The sequence below is a fragment of the Nycticebus coucang genome, chromosome 12, assembly GCF_027406575.1.
Source record: "Nycticebus coucang isolate mNycCou1 chromosome 12, mNycCou1.pri, whole genome shotgun sequence".
Taxonomy (NCBI): Eukaryota; Metazoa; Chordata; class Mammalia; order Primates; family Lorisidae; genus Nycticebus; species Nycticebus coucang.
In genome coordinates, this window is record NC_069791.1 from 100,970,699 (window position 1) to 100,987,786 (window position 17,088).

Sequence of the window (17,088 nt, forward strand, 5' to 3'; positions counted from 1 at the left end):
AAAAATAGTTTTTAAACTTCTCGGTTTGTTTCAGCTTTTTTTGTCTTTGTTTTTGTGATAGCTTCTCACTCTGTTACCCAGGCTAGAGTGCAGTGGTGTAATCATAGCTCACATCAACCTCCCTCAGCCTTCCAAAGTGCTAGAATTACAGGTGTGAGCCATGATACCTGGCCTGTTTCAATTTCTAATGTGACAAATATCAACAAATAACCAATGCAAACAAAAACTCTTTAGCGTCCCAAATTTTTAGGAGTATAAAGAGGTCCTGAGACCACACTGGCTTATAGAAAGACTTATAAACCATTTACAGCTATCCCTGAGTAACACATACCCAAAATTTCACCCCATTCTCAAATCTGTTTCTGTCCCACCCTCTGGGACACACCACACCCACCACTACTACTACCACCAGCCTCTTTGGGAGAGGGGGTTGACGTTCCATTTATTCTAAAAGGTTGGGCCTCCTCCCTTAATTCCATGGAGCAGATGCTGGGCTTTTTTTGTAAGTACAATACTAGCAAATGCTGGGAGAAATGCAACAAAAGCCTGATTTCCAAGACAGGCAAGTTTCAGAAAGTACATTCTTCTTCGCCAAAAGTGACTCAAATTTAGCAACAGGGTGCTTAGCTGGCACATCCATAAGACTGACAAAAATGTCACTGCCTTTTGCCATCTTCCCAGGGGAAGACCACCCTGCCCTGGGCCCACTGCTGTCAGTGGCAGCCTCCCCATTCTCTGGGGCACCCTCTGGCACAGCACACCTTGAGCCTAGATGTCTAGAGTTCACACCTGAGCCTAGATGTCTAGAGATGTCTAGAGTTAGTTCCCCTCTTGTTTCAAAACTCTCATATCTTTGTAAAATTCCCTTCAGTGATGCTAGTTCCTCTTGGAAAAGGTCTTTAAGTACCTCATATGCAAGGCACAAATGATGCTCAGAGCCAAATGAATGACGTCACCCCTACCCCCGACCCCGCTCAGTCCAGCCCTTCCAGTGTCTGCAGCTTTCTACCACCCCCAAGAGAGGTGACCTGCAGAATTCTCATGATGAATGATCAGACGCTTACGGTATCGAAATCCCAAGAAAAATAGCAATGTATTTAAATCACCAACCAACAATAAGAGAATTCAGGCACACATAGGTTTGCACACACTCTATGCCCATGCCTAGAAAATTCAATGGGGTTTGTTCTTCACAATTACTATTCCACAGCAAAGTATACAGGCAATGCTGCCCAGTGGGTAGAAACATAATTATTATTTGAACCAGGCTGCCTAGTAAACAAAAATCCTTAACTTTTTTACTTATTTTACTTATTCCTCATTCTTAGTAATTCTACCTGAAAAGATTACCTTCCTTCTTCATTTTTTTTTTTTTATTTTTAGGACAGGGTCTTACTTTATCACCCTGGAATAAGTGCCCTGATATCATAGCTCACAGCAACCTCCAACTCTTAGGCTGAAGCAATTCTCTTACTTCAGCCTTCCAAGTAGCTGGGACTACAGCTGACCACCACAATGCCTGGATTTTTTTTTTTTTTTTTTTTTACAAGATGAGGTCTCACTCTGCCTCAGGCTGATCTCTAACTCCTGAGCTCAGGCAAGCCACCCGCCTCAGCCTTCCAGAATGCTAGGATTACAGGTGAGTTGTTTTTTTTTTTTTTTTAAATTTTTTATAGAGACTGGGTCTTGCTACATTGCCCAGGCTGATCTCAAACTCTTGGCCTCAATCAAGCAGTCCTCCCACCTCAGCTTCCCATAGTACTGGGATTACAGGTATGACCCACCAGGTCTGGTCTAGGCTGTGTTTTGACATTCATAAGAGACCCCACTCAAAATGCACATTAACGTGGAATTTCCAAGAGGAGAGACTAAGCTATCAGATAATGGGTTAGGCCCACAGTAGCAAGCGTTACTACACAGGTGGGGACAAGCCATCCAAGCTATTACAAGGACCAAGGGACACCCCTGAATACCCAACCATACCCCAAATTGGCACTTGGCTGGGGCTCTTAGCTATCAGCTGACAGGTTTGTGCCCTTAAGTCAAGAGGGAGCCCAGACTTCCAGTTTGGAACAGGTATTGGCAAAGGCTAACACAGAAAGAGGGCCCTGCTTCACTACCAGACGGGGCCAAGATGGGAACTCTTCTAAGAAAAGGCAAAGGTCACAACGTAATCTCAACACTCTGGGAAGCCGAGGCAGGTGGATCCCTAGAGCTCAGGAGTTTGAGACCAGCGTGAGCAAAAGCAAGACCCCATCACTACTAAAAATGGAAAAACTAACCAGGCATTGTGGTGGGCGCCTGTAGTCCCAGCTACTTAGGAGGCTGAGGCAAGAGGCTCACTTGAGCCCAAGTTTGAGGTTTCTGTAAGCTGTGATGCTTCTACCCAGGGCAACAGAGTAAGACTCTGACTTAAAAGAAAGACAAGGAAGGGAGGGAGGGAGGAAGGAAGGAAGGAGAGAAAAAGAAAAGGCAAAGGTCTCAGTGACAGAGGTACCGAGTGACAATCTGTCCAACTGCACACCAGTGAATCTCCCTCCTAGTTGCTCCACAGCCTAAAGTTTGGCTGTGAGAAAAAGCTTCCATTTATTTCTGCATCTAACAACATGAGAGCTACCAGACAGTCCTTTCCACAAAGACACAATCATTGGTGTTGATTTGGAATGACTCTTCTATTTTCCGTCTTTGTTCTTTCTTCCTAATATTTACAGGAGAAAAAAAGATGTCTGCAGATATTTTCTAACAGTTTCACTTTCTGTCTTCGTGACCTTGTATCTCTGATAGGAAAACCCAACAGTTTAGATAATACACCTCACCTTTTTTGCTTGTGACCCCAAATAGCCACTATTCCCTTTGGTCTAGTGGTTCCAGCGCCATGGAAGGGCCCTTCTACCCATCACTGAATCAGACCATTTCCCCTTATCTTTAATAGTTCTCTCTCCCTTTTTGGATTATTTCCAATAGCCTAACCCTATGCTGAAAATTCCTTCAACCATCTCTCAGTGACTGGACACCCTGTGTAAGATTACACTCACACTCAACTCTCCCACCATATTCCATATCCCCCTTCCTGCTTTATATTTTCTCCTTAGAACTTAACACAAAACAAATTTTATATCTTACTTATTGTTTGATTCCCCTATTAGAATAGAATAGAATCCTCTATTAGAACTCCCCTATTAGAAATTCTATTATTAATTTAAAATTTTCACTCATTATGAGGGCAAGAATTTTTGTCTGTTTTGCTCATTGTTGTATCCCTGGAACCTAGAATTATGCTTAGCATAGAATAAATTATTTGCTGAATGAATGAACAAGCCAGGGGTTCCAGGCCTCTTTTATGTTCTGCAACTCAGTCTCACGTTCTCCATTCATACTCTAGAACCTCAAAGGCCTCTCTCCTATTTCTAACTCCAAATTATCTCCAGGTCAGTTTCAGAAACTTAAAATGCCATCCCCCATTCAAATAATCAAGGTGCTTCCCTCCTGCCAGTGGTTTACTTAAATGTGTCTCCAATTCCTGTCAGGTTGATCTTCATAGGCTCATATCTACCCCTCACCTCCATGGCTACTGCTGTTGCCCTGGCCCAGGCCACCATCACCCCAGCCTGGTATTATTTAGTCTCCAGTCTCACCCCTTCCAACCTACACTCCCTAAACTGAAAGAGTAAGCTTTCAAAAATTGCAAATCTTATCACCTAAGCTTCCTTCCTGCTGTAGCACCAAGAGCTCCCCCATCACCTACAGGATGGATCAAATCCCATCTCCTTCCCAAGTTACCCACTGCCTTCCTCATGCTGAAGAATTATGTACAATTGCCCAACCCCACAGAGAAACAATGCCAAGCCCTTCCCCCTGCTTTCTTCTCTAAACCTAGTGTTCTTTTATCCCCCTAGAGAGCCACAGCTCAATCTCAGGGTACACCTCCAGCATAAACACCTCTCTAAAGAACTCTCAATTCTCAGATACACTCTACAACAACATTTATAACTGTGAGCTTGCTGATGCTGGGGATAATACTACAGATCCATCTTTGCATCCACGCTGCCAGGTGCAACGTACGAGCATAGTAAAGATTTTAGAGTGAGTGAATTATGCAGAAATGATGAAACTCCACCTTCCCAAAGAGTCTGTTCAAATAAAACCCAAGAGTAGCTTCCTTCCATGTCACCAGGCTGCTTCTAGAATCCCCTGTTCATTCTAATGATGTTCATTTCTACAGAGTCCTCTACTGGGTCTTTTTAACGCTGTTATTAAAAAAAGGGAAAAGAGAACAAGAGGTTAAGGTTAATACCTAATCATGTAGAAAAAATCGTATAGAGAAAATATTTCCCACCAGCTCAAACACAGAAGGCTAAAATAAGTGTGACGTACAGAAGCTTCACCTGTGTATGAAAGGTCTTCTGTCATCTATGCTATCATCTCAATTTAGCACAACATGAGGACAGTTTCAGAAAGGGTCAGGAAGTTGTGACATGCTCTATTGCTGGAGTTCTATCCACAAAGGTTTTCAAAATGAGTCGAGGAAAGCAAAAATCATGAAATCATGGTCTCAGAGAAACAGTTAAAGGAGAGAATACGATTTAAAAAATCAACCGTTTAGCTAAGCCTTGAATCTTTCCCTACTTCCCATGCAATACTAAAACTTTCCTTTATACATAGACAATGTACACAAATTTAAAGAAAAAAATAATGTGCCAAGTTTACACAATTTGAGATTTAAAAAATCAACAAACCCACTCTCTAGCATTTGTTTGGGGGCTTTTTGCATATTTGTTTTGTGAGGGTAAAGAGGTCAGGGTCACATAAACTAAAAATAAAATTACCAAGAAAGTAATAAAAATGGGTATTCCCAAAGATTCGATAACTTGGTGATTTATAAACATACTTAATAATTACACCTGTTTTTATTTTTGAAATTTCAAGAATATACTATACAAAGTACAGCTTACAAAATCACTATCATTGTCCTTTGACCAAACATTTAGTTTAAATAAGGCAGCAAACTCCCTTCTCTTGAATTGGTCCCACAATCTCCAAGAACAGAGCCTGTAACACTCAGGGCCTATAAATGCCAAAATGTCAAGCGGGGGTTACAGCCACACCCCAGTCCACTGACAAATTCAAGTTCAAGAACAGGTACGACCCTTCTAAACAGAAAGACACTTGTCACCGCGGGATCTCTCAAGTGAACTGCAAAGCAAAGTTTCGGACCTCGGCACAGCCTGTAAAGAGCTCTAGGTCAAGGAAATTCCAGGTGAAAATATTTTTCTCCTACATCCATAAATTCTCCAACAACTAACAGAAGTAATGTGATAAAGAAAAATCAAGCTAAGGATAAAGTACCCTTGCTAGATAGGGGTACTAGCAGAGAAAAGAAAATGCCAATTGAACACATAGGATTATTTCAAGGCCAACAATCAACCTATACGAGCCCAAACTCAACCGCTGCAGTCTCTGATGGAAACGGCTACTTCTCCCATCTCCGATTTAAACTATTCTCTTTCGGAGGATCCCCTTTCCTGGGGTCTTTTAACTGTGTAATTATGCAGCATGTGGGCACCACAAAATACAAGACAGCTTTGCAAATGTAGGCTTTTAAAAATCAATGTATTTTCTCTACATACTTCCAAAATAAATGTTCCCCTCAAACCAGAAGATTTTAAGAAAACGTAAGAACTGTTTAAAAGGCGGGGAGGGAGTAGATTACTTAGAATCCTTATTTTAGGTCCCACTTATTTTATACATCACTTCCTGGACCTCAAAACTTTGTGTCCTATATAAAAAGAAAAAAGAAAAAGTAGCAGCCCAATAAAAACATGCAGAACAGCAGTAAGGAGTTTAAAAGCAGGGACAAGGGGTCAGATTACAAAGCTGATACAGTGAGAGAAACAGAATTATCAAGGCTCCTCCAGGGCCATTTCCCACATTCAAACCACTTGGTGGCTTGAAAAGTTCAATGTTCTATCAGGCTCAGGTGTACAGTCTATGCAGTAATGAATAGAATGAATATGAATACCACGGTAATAAGGCATCCTTAAACAAATGAAAGCCAAAAGCTGAAAATGTAAACATTTCTTACAAAAGAGACCTCGACAAAAGACAGTGTACACTTAGAAGTGTATAAACCCATCTAATCCTCGAGTCCCGCAGGACAGAGCTGATATCCTATGCCTATTTTTTTTTTTTTTTTTTTTAGAGACAGAGTCTCACTGTACCACCCTCGGGTAGAGTGCCGTGGAGTCACAGCAACCTCTAACTCTTGGGCTTACGTGATTCTCTTGCCTCAGCCTCCCCAGTAGCTGGGACTACAGGCGCCCGCCACAACGCCCGGCTATTTTTTTTGGTTGCGGTTTGGCCGGGGCTGGGTTTGAACCCGCCACCCTCGGCATATGAGGCCGGCGCCCTACTCACTCAGCCACAGGCGCCGCCATCCTATGCCTATTTTTACAATAAGCCAAGTAAGGCCTAGAGATGTTGTATTCTTCACATTTTTTTGCAAAAAAGGCACAGAGAAACATTTGAATGGGACTTAAAGGTGGCCAAATGAAATGCCAAGGTGATTTAAATGCTCAGAAGTTTTGAAGGGCTCCATACCCTGACATCCATGGACATGCCCCACACACACAATTTCAGGAATGTCAACAGCCAACCAGTGATCTGTACATTTTCAAAGTTCTCCTTCCTTCCAAAGGTCTCACTAGGTCAGCTCTGCCACAGTATCCCTTTCTGCAGTGTGAACAGATCTGTGATATCTGACACACACTGATCCTGAGATTCTCCCTTGGTAAAGTATCCTGAAAAAACTGAGCTGCCTCCCAAATCAGATGCTAAAAGGAGATTTTTCTTTTTTCATTTCATACAAACAGGATGGGGAAAGAGATGACAAGGCAAAGAGGTGCACATACCTTTCAACTGGTCAGCAACCACGCTCTGGCCAAGGCGTTCAATAACTTTCCCATCTTCCATTTCGTACCGGTCGTCTAAGTACTTTGCAGTGGCCTCAGAAATGTGAACCTTGCCAGCCACTCCCAGCTGCTCCATGAGGTTGGCCAAGTTCACATCATTGGACCACACATCAAATTTAAATCTCCTCATGCCCAATATGCCACACAATACGGTCCCCGTGTGAACCCCTACGCGCATGTTTACCATTTCTTTCTTCTCCTGGCAGAACTGCTCGATGGCCTTTATCATGCCTAAGCCCATTTCAATGCAGCAGTAGGCATGGTCTGCCCGGGGCTCTGGACACCCTGCCACGCAATAGTAACAGTCTCCCAGAGTGCTGATTTTCTCACACTTAGTCTCTTCACACAGCCGGTCAAAGCGACCAAACAGATCATTCAAGAGACCCACCAGAGCATGAGCAGACTTGTTGGCGCTCATCTTAGTGAAGCCCACAATATCTGCAAATAAAATACTGACTTCTTCAATCTGTTGCATCTTAAAAGGGCGGAATGCTATAGGAGCTTTCTGTATGGAAGACTTTTTCTTCCTGTTCTTGGGGCTTGAGGTGGCATGCCTCTTGGCAGAATTCTCGCTCTCTTCATCCCCCTGTCTCATTAAGTCATCAGCTATGATTCTTGGCATAACAGAATGGATCATCCTCTCTTTGAGGGCTTTTTCCACTTCCAGATCTTTCCCGTGCATAATCGACTGTCCCACCTTGAGGAAGGTGCTCCTGGACCTCACCTGAGACATGATGAATAGGTGGATGCCGATGGCATGGACGCAGCCATGGAGCAGGGCCCTGCTCAGCAGCTCCCAGTGCAGGGCCCCAGCCGCTGGCCAGGGAAAACAATCTTCATCTCGGAAATGATAGCCAAAGGTCTCAAAAAGAACAGAATAGGCCACCCCCAAAAACAAGCTCAAGTACAAAGGTAAGTGCATGACTGTGTAGAGCAAAAAGAGCACTTCAATGCACATGGAAAAGCTCCCCACTTGAGATAAGCAAGTGTCTGTGGGCTTGGCTGCGCGAGTATGATTGGAGCTGTCAACGCGTCCTGAGAGAGGTGTCAAAACCTGAAACTGCGCGGCCAGGGTCAGGGAAAACACCAGCAGGGTAAGAGCCAATGACGTCCACGCGTAATGCCGGGCATACAGCTTGGTGAAGGTAAACAGAAAAAAGCCCACACACACCACGAGGAAGCACAGCGCAGGGGCTACCATAACAGTAAGTTTGGATTTCATGTGGACAGCAAAATAAATGCTCCAGAGAAGGCAGGCAAAGCCGATGTAGAAGAGCGCATACCGGAACCGGCGCTGGGTCTGCGGGAAGCAGCGTTCCAGGCAGGCCTCCTCCAGGTTCACCGAGTCGAACTTGGGGTCCCACCACCGGCTGGAGGCCCTCTCGAACAGCTGGGGCAGCTTCTTCTGCCTACGCAGGCGGCCTCCGCCGCCCACTCTCCGGGGGACCCCCCCGGAGTCCCCGGAGCTGCTACAGCTGGAGGAGATGCTATACTTGCAGTGTTTGGGGTGGCTGGAGGACAGCTGCTTGGGGTTGATCTTGACCCGTACGCTGTTGCTGTCTCCGCTGGAGTCACAGGTCACCTCGGTGCTGTGGTGGTGCAGCAGCTGCTGGTGGGGCGGGGAAGCCATGTTGCTGAGCACCCGCGGCTTCCCTGGCCGGGGTCGCCAGTACCTGTAAGCAAACAATGAAGAGTTAGTCCGGGTTTCCAAACACACATACAACCCGCTGAAGGCCACTGGGGCTATGCCCTTCCTAAGTGGTGGCTCCAGTAAGCGACTTGGAAAGGCACCAGATGCTTATAAAAACCGTCGGTGATGGCTCATCAGAGCCTCCACCGTCCCCACTTCGAGGCGGACGAGGACTATTTGGGACGGACCTAGAACACCGGGGGTCCCGGAGCTTGGCCGCCTTCGGCCCGGCGGCGCGCGGCTCACCCCGAAGGTGGCCTCCGCTCGGCGCGGCTGCTGTTCCTCGCACGCCCGCCTGCTCCAACTGCAGCTCTGGAGGGAAGTTCAGACCTTGAGCACTCTCAGCACTGCGAGCCGCTTGCGCAAAAACAACTCTGCCGGCGGCGAGAAGCCCTTCATCCTGCAGAAAACGGCGCTCCGATGCGTCAAAGACGACGCGCGGACGGACCCGGGGCTGCGGACGTCCGTCCCGGCCCCGGCGCCGCGAGCTCGGCGGACTCCGTCCCGCGCCCCCGGGCGGTCGCCCTCCGCGCTAGGAGCCGTGTTTGCCCTCGACGTTGGGCGTGGGGGTAGGGCGTCGCCTGGCCCGGGAGTTTGCGGGACCCGCGACTGGCGGCCGCCCCCGTCAGAGCCACCCGTCTAGCGGGGCCTGCTTCCCAAGCCGAGCGCGCCGCCGCTCCCGCCTGGGGCCGACGATGCGCCGGCCGGGCTGCCGGGCCGACCTCTGGGAGCGGCGGGCGCTGGCCCCTCGGTCGGGCGCGGTGCGGGCGCTGCCGCAGAGCCGGGCTCCCGCGACGTTGCCGGGACGCCCGCCGCCCGCGCCCACGCCCCGGGGCCGCCTCCTGGAGCTAGAGATGCCGCCGCGGCCGCGCCCACCACCGTCCCTCCAGCAGCCGCTGCCTCATGTCGGAAGAGCCGCGGCTGCCGCCGCTACCATCTCCGGCCCCCTCCCCCCCGCTGTCACTGACAGACGCGCGCCCGCGCCGCCCCTCGCCCCGCCGCAGCGCGCACGCGCGGCCCGCGCACGCCGCCGCCGCCTCCAGGGCCCCGGCCGCCCCCGCCTTGGTGCGCGCGCCGGGCGCGGAGCTGCGGGGCGGGGCGGGGCGGACGCGCTCTCGGCTCCGCCCTCCGCCTCGGGCCGCGCGGCGCCCGGGAGCCGCCGGGTGCGGGCGCTCCAGCCCCGGTGGGCCGGGCCAGGCCTCTCCTCGTGGGGAAGGCTGCCCCCGCCTCCTCCCGGCCTCAGACTCTTGCGAGGAAACCTATGCCGCCTACTATTTAAGGAGCGGCTGGGGCGCAACGCTTGGGAAAGGAGAATGTTTGCGTTCCCACTCAGCGCACCTCTGGGATAAATCGAAGTTTTTCAGCCATCGGATTTGCCAAAAAGGAGGTGCCCCTTCCACTATAAATAACGAATGCGTGCAGTCCCGCTGGCACTAGCTGCTCCCTGAACCTGGTTGCCATGCTGTCACGAGCCAGACTTCCAAAGCTGGGTCCCACAGAGGAGAACCACCTCCTCCTGTCCCAGGGGGAGTTTGCCTTCCCGTCCTTGGGCCCCTCTCCCCTCTTCTCATGAACAACTGTTACTCCCTTTCCACAAGAGAAAATTTCAAAGGAATATGCTTCCCATAAGGGCAGTGTGAGTGGGCTCCATAAACATTGCCAGCTTTGTGTAAATTCAATCTTACACTCCCAGCATACCCTTGTCTTCCCCCACACATCACAGAGACGCTCCTGCCAGTCAAGGGCTCTTCTTCCTTCCCTTCCCTTACCCCCCAGGCCCAGCCTCAGAGTCCACACCAGAGCTCCCTGTTGAATTAGAATATAAAGTAAAATGTGATCCATCCACGCAATGAAATATTATTCAGGCATAAAAAGGAATGAAACACAGATCCATGCTACAACATGGATGAAATTTGAAAACATTATGCTACGTAAAAGAAGCCAGACACGAAAGACCACATATTTCTGATGATTCCATTCTTATGAAACGTCTAGAACTGGTAAATCCATACAGATTGTACCTGCCAGGGGCTGGGGGATAAAGAAAGGGAGAGTGACTGCTAATAGGTTTGAGGTTTCCTTTGAGGTGATATAAAAGTCTGGAATTAGGGTGGCGCCTGTGGCTCAGTGAGTAGGGCGCCGGCCCCATATGCCAAGGGTGGCGGGTTCAAACCCAGCCCGGGCCAAACTGCAACAAAAAATAGCCGGGCGTTGTGGCGGGCTGTGGTCCCAGGTGCTTGGGAGGCTGAGGGAGGAGAATCGCGTAAGCCCAGGAGTTAGAGGTTGCTGTGAGCCGTGTGACGCCACGGCACTCTACTCGAGGGCGGTACAGTGAGACTCTGTCTCTACAAAAAATAAAAATAAAATAAAATAAAAAAGTCTGGAATTAGACAGAGGTGACACATTATGCTTCTACTTAATGCCTTTGAATCATACACTTTAAAAATGGTTTGAATGGGCTCGGCGCCTGTGGCTCAAGCGGCTGAGGCGCCAGCCACATACACCTGAGCTGGCGGGTTCAAATACAGCCCGGACCCGTCAAACAACAATGACGGCTGCAACCAAAAAACTAGCCGGGCGTTGTGGCAGGCGCCTGTAATCCTAGCTACTTTGGAGGCGGAGGCAGGACAATCGCTTGAGCCCAGGAGTTGGAGGTTGCTGTGAGCTATGATGCGACAGCACTCTACCAAGGATGACGGCTTGAGGCTCTATCTCAAAAAAAAAAAAATGGTTTTAATGGTACATATTATGTGTATTTAACTGTAATAAGGGGGAGCACTAAAAGTAACTTATCATTGCTGTGGTATTCCTGCCAAAGTGGGTAATCTCCCCCTCATCATGAGAAAACATGAGACAAACCCAAATTGAGAAATATTCTACAAGTGTCAGGTCATGAAAGACAAAGTCTCAGGAACAGTCACAAATTAGGAACTGTCCTTAGGGGACACAAAAACTAAACGGTACATGGGCCCTTGGTTTGGACCATGGATCAGAAAAGGACATGTAAGATTTGCAGTTTTGTTAATGGCAATGTACCATGGTTAATTTCCTGATTTTGATCCTTGTGCTCTGGTTATATAAGAAAACATCAACATTAGGGGAAGCTATGTGTAGGGTATTACAGGGGAACTCCCTAGTATTTTCATAACTTTTCTTTAAATCTAAAATTATTTCAAAATTAAAAGGTTTTTAAAAGTTAAAAATAAACTTGTATTGAGCATCAACTATGTGCCAGGTACTTTTACCTACCTGAATTTCAGGAAAATAGTGCATTGCACAGGCTAGTAAATGGGATGATAATTGTAAACTAACATTGACCAGACATGTAAGAAATGCCAGAGAGCACTGGATACTTTCACTTGTGACCTATTTGGTCATTACCACAACCCTCTGAGGTAGATATTATTGTCCCTCATTTAGAGAAGTGAAACCAAGGATCGAAGAAAAAAGTGCCCAAAGCCCCACAAAGACCAAGTTACTAGTTCAGACTGGAAACCAGATCTCAGATTTCAGAGGCCATGACACCTCAAATGGCCTAGCACCACAATCTGTGAGCCTCAGGTGGCCCAGCCCAGACCCTACCTGTCTCCTCCACCCACCCAGCTGGACAGGGAGTCCCTTTGGAGACAGGGCTCCCAACTTCCACTTACCCCCACTGACTGCAACACTATACTCCCCACTTCCTGGTTTCCTTAAACAATTTGAAAGGCATTTTTCCTACACTCCCCAAATTATCTCAGTCCACTGTCCATTTGTGCTGTACTTTCATTTTTTTTTTTTTTTTTGTAGAGACAGAGTCTCACTGTACCGCCCTCTGGTAGAGTGCCATGGCGTCACACAGCTCACAGCAACCTCTAACTCTTGGGCTTACGCGATTCTCTTGCCTCAGCCTCCCGAGTAGCTGGGACTACAGGCGCCCGCCACAACGCCCGGCTATTTTTTTGTTGCAGTTTGGCCGGGGCTGGGTTTGAATCTGCCACCCTCGGCATATGGGGCCGGCGCCCTACTCACTGAGCCACAGGAGCGCTAATTAGCCCTGTCAGTTTTTAGACCTGAATAATAATCATACCCACCTCCCTGCTTCTTTGCATGTGCTTCTAGAAGCAGTTGGGCTGCATTCCCTGCTGTTGAAATCTACAAGCTCCCAGAGGCTCCCCAGCCCCCAGGTTAGGTTATGAGTCATTCCATAAACCTCAGGGACTGGGGATATGGCACCCTACAGGCTAGGCCCCAGGGATACAATGATAGCAATCATATCTTCAAGGGACCTGGGAAGGATGCCCATGGAAGGAACTGGGTTAAGAAGATGGGATCATTTAGGCTTGGTGATAGACTGGATGTGAGAGAAAGTTCTACAAAGGAGGTTAATCATGTTTTCATAATGCCAAGATCCAGAAGGAAAACATCAGAGGGTTCCAGGTCCTTCTCCTTGACCCCTGAAAGCATGAAGGTGCCTGATTCCCAAAAGATACAGGACAGATGCAACAGCTTTCTCCAAACATCCAACCCAGGCTGCTGCCAAATCTTCAGGGTTTCTCTCTATCTGTGATATATGCAGAACTCCCACCCAATGTGGTATTGATCAGAAAGTGTCCGTACAAACTCTACAGAAGCCAGAAAGCTTTGCCTGCCCAGTGTCTCATCCTCGTCCCTGTTCACATGCAAATTCAGCTGATGGGCAATGGCCTGGGCTCCAAGCCTTCAGAGGTCAGACCAGGTGACAACCATGACCAGCTTTGAGATTTGTAGTGTATTGAATGAGCTCTGGCCATTCTCCTCATGCCAGACCCTGCGGCTTGGCAGTGCCCATGTTATTTTGGGTTGTCAGGTGGGCAAAAATCTCAGAGAACCTCCACTGGAAGATGGGAATCCCTCCTGTTATCAGATCACGTATCCAAAGTTTCAGTTACAACATTTGAGTCTTTTTTTCTTTCAATTGGTAAGGGTGAGGTTGTAGGAATGTACCCACATTTTTTTCCTACCATTGTCTTCCTTGATCCTGTGGTGGCTGGTCACAGTTCTCAGCAGTGGCCTTCACATTGACAGAGGAAGGATTGGGTGTGCTAGCAAAGCAAAAGAAAACCTGTTAGAGAAAATGACCAAAAATCCATTGCAGCCTCCTCCATAACCCAGGAACACTTAATCTAGCCATGTATGTAGAGTCTAAATCCTCCAATGCCTGGTGCAAGCCCAATAAATACTCTTTGAACAAATGCATGTGGGAATTAAAAGAGATAAGATGTATGTGAAGTAGTTAAGCTCTCAATTGCTTTTGATAAGCAGAATCAACAACATTTTATATAATGCTTTTGAGTTTACAGATCTTCTCTACCTGCATTTATACTAGAGGCTGGGTTTAAACATCAGTCTGAAATATGTGATGGCCATGTATAAGCCCTCATGGGAGCAAGGAGGCCAACCCATCACATTTTGAAGTAAAGAGGAGTCAGTTAGTGGCCCCACCAAGATAAGCTTAGTTGAGAGAGAGGATGACAGATTTGGAGTAAATTGTGGTGTCTTTCTCAGTTGTGACCTGTACCAGCTCCTGCTGGACTGTTCATTGCTCCTGTCCCAACCTGTGGGAAATGGGAAGAACCCAGGCGTTTGGTGTATAAAGAACTGTGCAAGAGCTATAATAGTGGGTGGAATAGTGTCCCCTCAAAATTCATGCCCACCAGGAACCTCAGAATGTGACTTTATTCAGAAATAAGGCCTTTGCACATATAATTGGTTAAGATTAGGTCATACTATATTAGGGTGGCCCTAACGACTGGCACCCTTATAGAAGATCAGAGGTCATAGAGACTCACGGGGAGGAGAAGACCATGTGAAGACAGAAGCTGAGATAAGAGTAGAGCTCTGCTGGCACTTTGAGTTCAGTCTTTGGGCTTCTGGAACTTCTGTTATTATGGCAGTCTCAGGAAACTAATACTAGTTGTTTTGTTACAAACTCCGCCAGATGTCAGGGTATAATTAGCACCCTAGTGACCCCTCTCACAGCGGTGGACAGAAGAGACAAAGGGGAGGAGAGGCTCTGCTCCACTTCAGAGCAGACTGGAGCAAATCTTTAGCATCTGAAGAGCTCAGAGAGCTGCTGGAGAATCCCAAGGATGGGGGAGGGGAGGTGGAGATCAGCCCTGACCAGTAGAAGTGAGAAAGAGCAGGAAATCCTATCACTTCTGTTCAAAAAGCTCAGGTTACACAACATTGGACCCATTTTACAAACAAGGAACTTGAGCCAAGAGAAATAAAATACTTTGCCATTGACTCATCAAGTGTCTTGTGACCTCCAGTGTTGGTGCTGAGAGCTCAGGTGCCATTCTTGTCCTTGATCCTCTGTTTATTTCTTGTTTTCTCTCTGGACATTCTCTCTTGCAGCAACCTGCAGTTCTGAACTCTCACCATGCTGTGTTTTCATCAGTTGTGTTGGGCACTTACTGGTCCCTTTCAATCATGTTCTCTATTTCTGAGAACTTTTCTTGAATTGTTCCTTTAAGAATTTCTCCCCTCTTTTTTCTCTGTTCTCTTTCTGAAACTATTGTTTGGATGTTGGACTTCCTGGACTGTTCCACTCATTCTTATCTCTATTTTTCATCTCGCTTTCTTTTTCTTTTCTTTCTTTTTTTTTTTTTAGACAAAGCCTCAAAGCTGTCGCCCTAGGTAGAGTGCCGTGGCATCACAGCTCACAGCAACCTCCAACTCCTGGGCTCCAGGGAGTCTCCTGCCTCCGCCTCCCAAGGAGCTGGGAGCACAGGTGCCCACCACAACACCAGGCTATTTTTTTGGTTGCAGCCATCACTGTTGTTTGACAGGCCCAGGCTGGATTCGAACCTGCCAGCTCAGGTGTATATGGCTGGTGCCCTAGCCACTTGAGCCACAGGGGCTGATCCCTCTCTGACTTTCTTTTTTTTTTTTTTTTTAATTGTTGGGGATTCATTGAGGGTACAATAAGCCAGTTACACTGATTGCAATTGTTAGGTAAACTCCCTCTTGCAATCATGTCTTGCCCCCATAAAGTGTGACACACACTAAGGCCCCACCCCCCTCCCTCCATCCCTCTTTCTGCTTCCCCCCCCATAACCTTAATTGTCATTAATTGTCCTCATATCAAGATTGAGTACATAGGATTCATGCTTCTCCATTCTTGTGATGCTTTACTAAGAATAATGTCTTCCACGTCCATCCAGGTTAATACGAAGGATGTAAAGTCTCCATTTTTTTTAATGGCTGAATAGTATTCCATGGTATACATATACCACAGCTTGTTAATCCATTCCTGGGTTGGTGGGCATTTAGGCTGTTTCCACATTTTGGCGATTGTAAATTGAGCTGCAATAAACAGTCTAGTACAAGTGTCCTTATGATAAAAGGATTTCTTTCCTTCTGGGTAGATGCCCACTAATGGGATTACAGGATCGAATGGGAGGTCTAGCTTGAGTGCTTTGAGGTTTCTCCATACTTCCTTCCAGAAAGGTTGTACTAGTTTGCAGTCCCACCAGCAATGTAAAAGTGTTCCCTTCTCTCCACATCCACGCCAGCATCTGCAGTTTTGAGATTTTTGTGATGTGGGCCATTCTCACTGGGGTTAGATGATATCTCAGGGTTGTTTTGATTTGCATTTCTCTAATATATAGAGATGATGAACATTTTTTCATGTGTTTGTTAGCCATTCGTCTGTCGTCTTTAGAGAAAGTTCTATTCATGTCTCTTGCCCATTGATAGAAGGGATTGTTGGCTTTTTTCATGTGGATTAATTTGAGTTCTCTATAGATCCTGGTTATCAAGCTTTTGTCTGATTGAAAATATGCAAATATCCTTTCCCATTGTGTGGGTTGTCTCTTTGCTTTGGTTATTGTCTCCTTAGCTGTACGAAGCTTTTCAGTTTAATGAAGTCCCATTTGTTTATTTTTGTTGTTGTTGCAATTGCCATGGCAGTCTTCTTCATGAAGTCTTCCCCCAGGCCAATATCTTCCAGTGTTTTTCCTATGCTTTCTTGGAGGATTTTTATTGTTTCATGCCTTAAATTTAAGTCCTTTATCCATCTTGAATCAATTTTTGTGAGTGGGGAAACGTGTGGGTCCAGTTTCAGTCTTTTACATGTAGACATCCAATTCTCCCCACACCATTTATTGAATAGGGAGTCTTTCCCCCAAGGTAAGTTCTTGTTTGGTTTATCGAAGATTAGGTGGTTGTAAGATGTTAGTTTCATTTCTTGGTGTTCAATTCGATTCCAAGTGTCTATGTCTCTGTTTTTGTGCCAGTACCATGCTGTCTTGAGCACTATGGCTTTGTAGTACAGACTAAAATCTGGTATGCTGATGCCCCAAGCTTTATTTTTGTTACAGAGAACTGCCTCAGCTATAGGGGTTTTTTTCCGGTTCCATACAAAACGCAGAATCATTTTTTCCAAATCTTGAAAGTACGATGTAG

At 46.9% G+C, this 17,088-nt stretch overlaps 1 protein-coding gene across 6 annotated transcripts in view; it reads right to left on the minus strand.

The window, feature by feature from the left end:
• The window catches only part of ADCY9 (adenylate cyclase 9), a 145,752-nt gene extending 132,068 nt beyond the window's left edge, over positions 1 to 13,684 (minus strand). Inside the window, exons 1-2 of one of the 6 annotated variants that reach the window (XM_053556803.1) lie at positions 13,628 to 13,684; positions 6,909 to 8,641 (exon numbers count right to left, since the gene is read on the minus strand). In XM_053556803.1, the coding sequence (XP_053412778.1) occupies positions 6,909 to 8,641; positions 13,628 to 13,629 (1,735 nt within the window). In that variant the 5' untranslated portion in view covers positions 13,630 to 13,684. Of the gene's footprint in view, positions 1 to 6,908; positions 8,642 to 8,846; positions 9,609 to 13,627 lie in introns of those variants that run through there. The other 5 variants (XM_053556809.1, XM_053556810.1, XM_053556808.1 and 2 more) reach the window with 5 other exon arrangements.
• Positions 13,685 to 17,088: the final 3,404 nt, after the last annotated feature.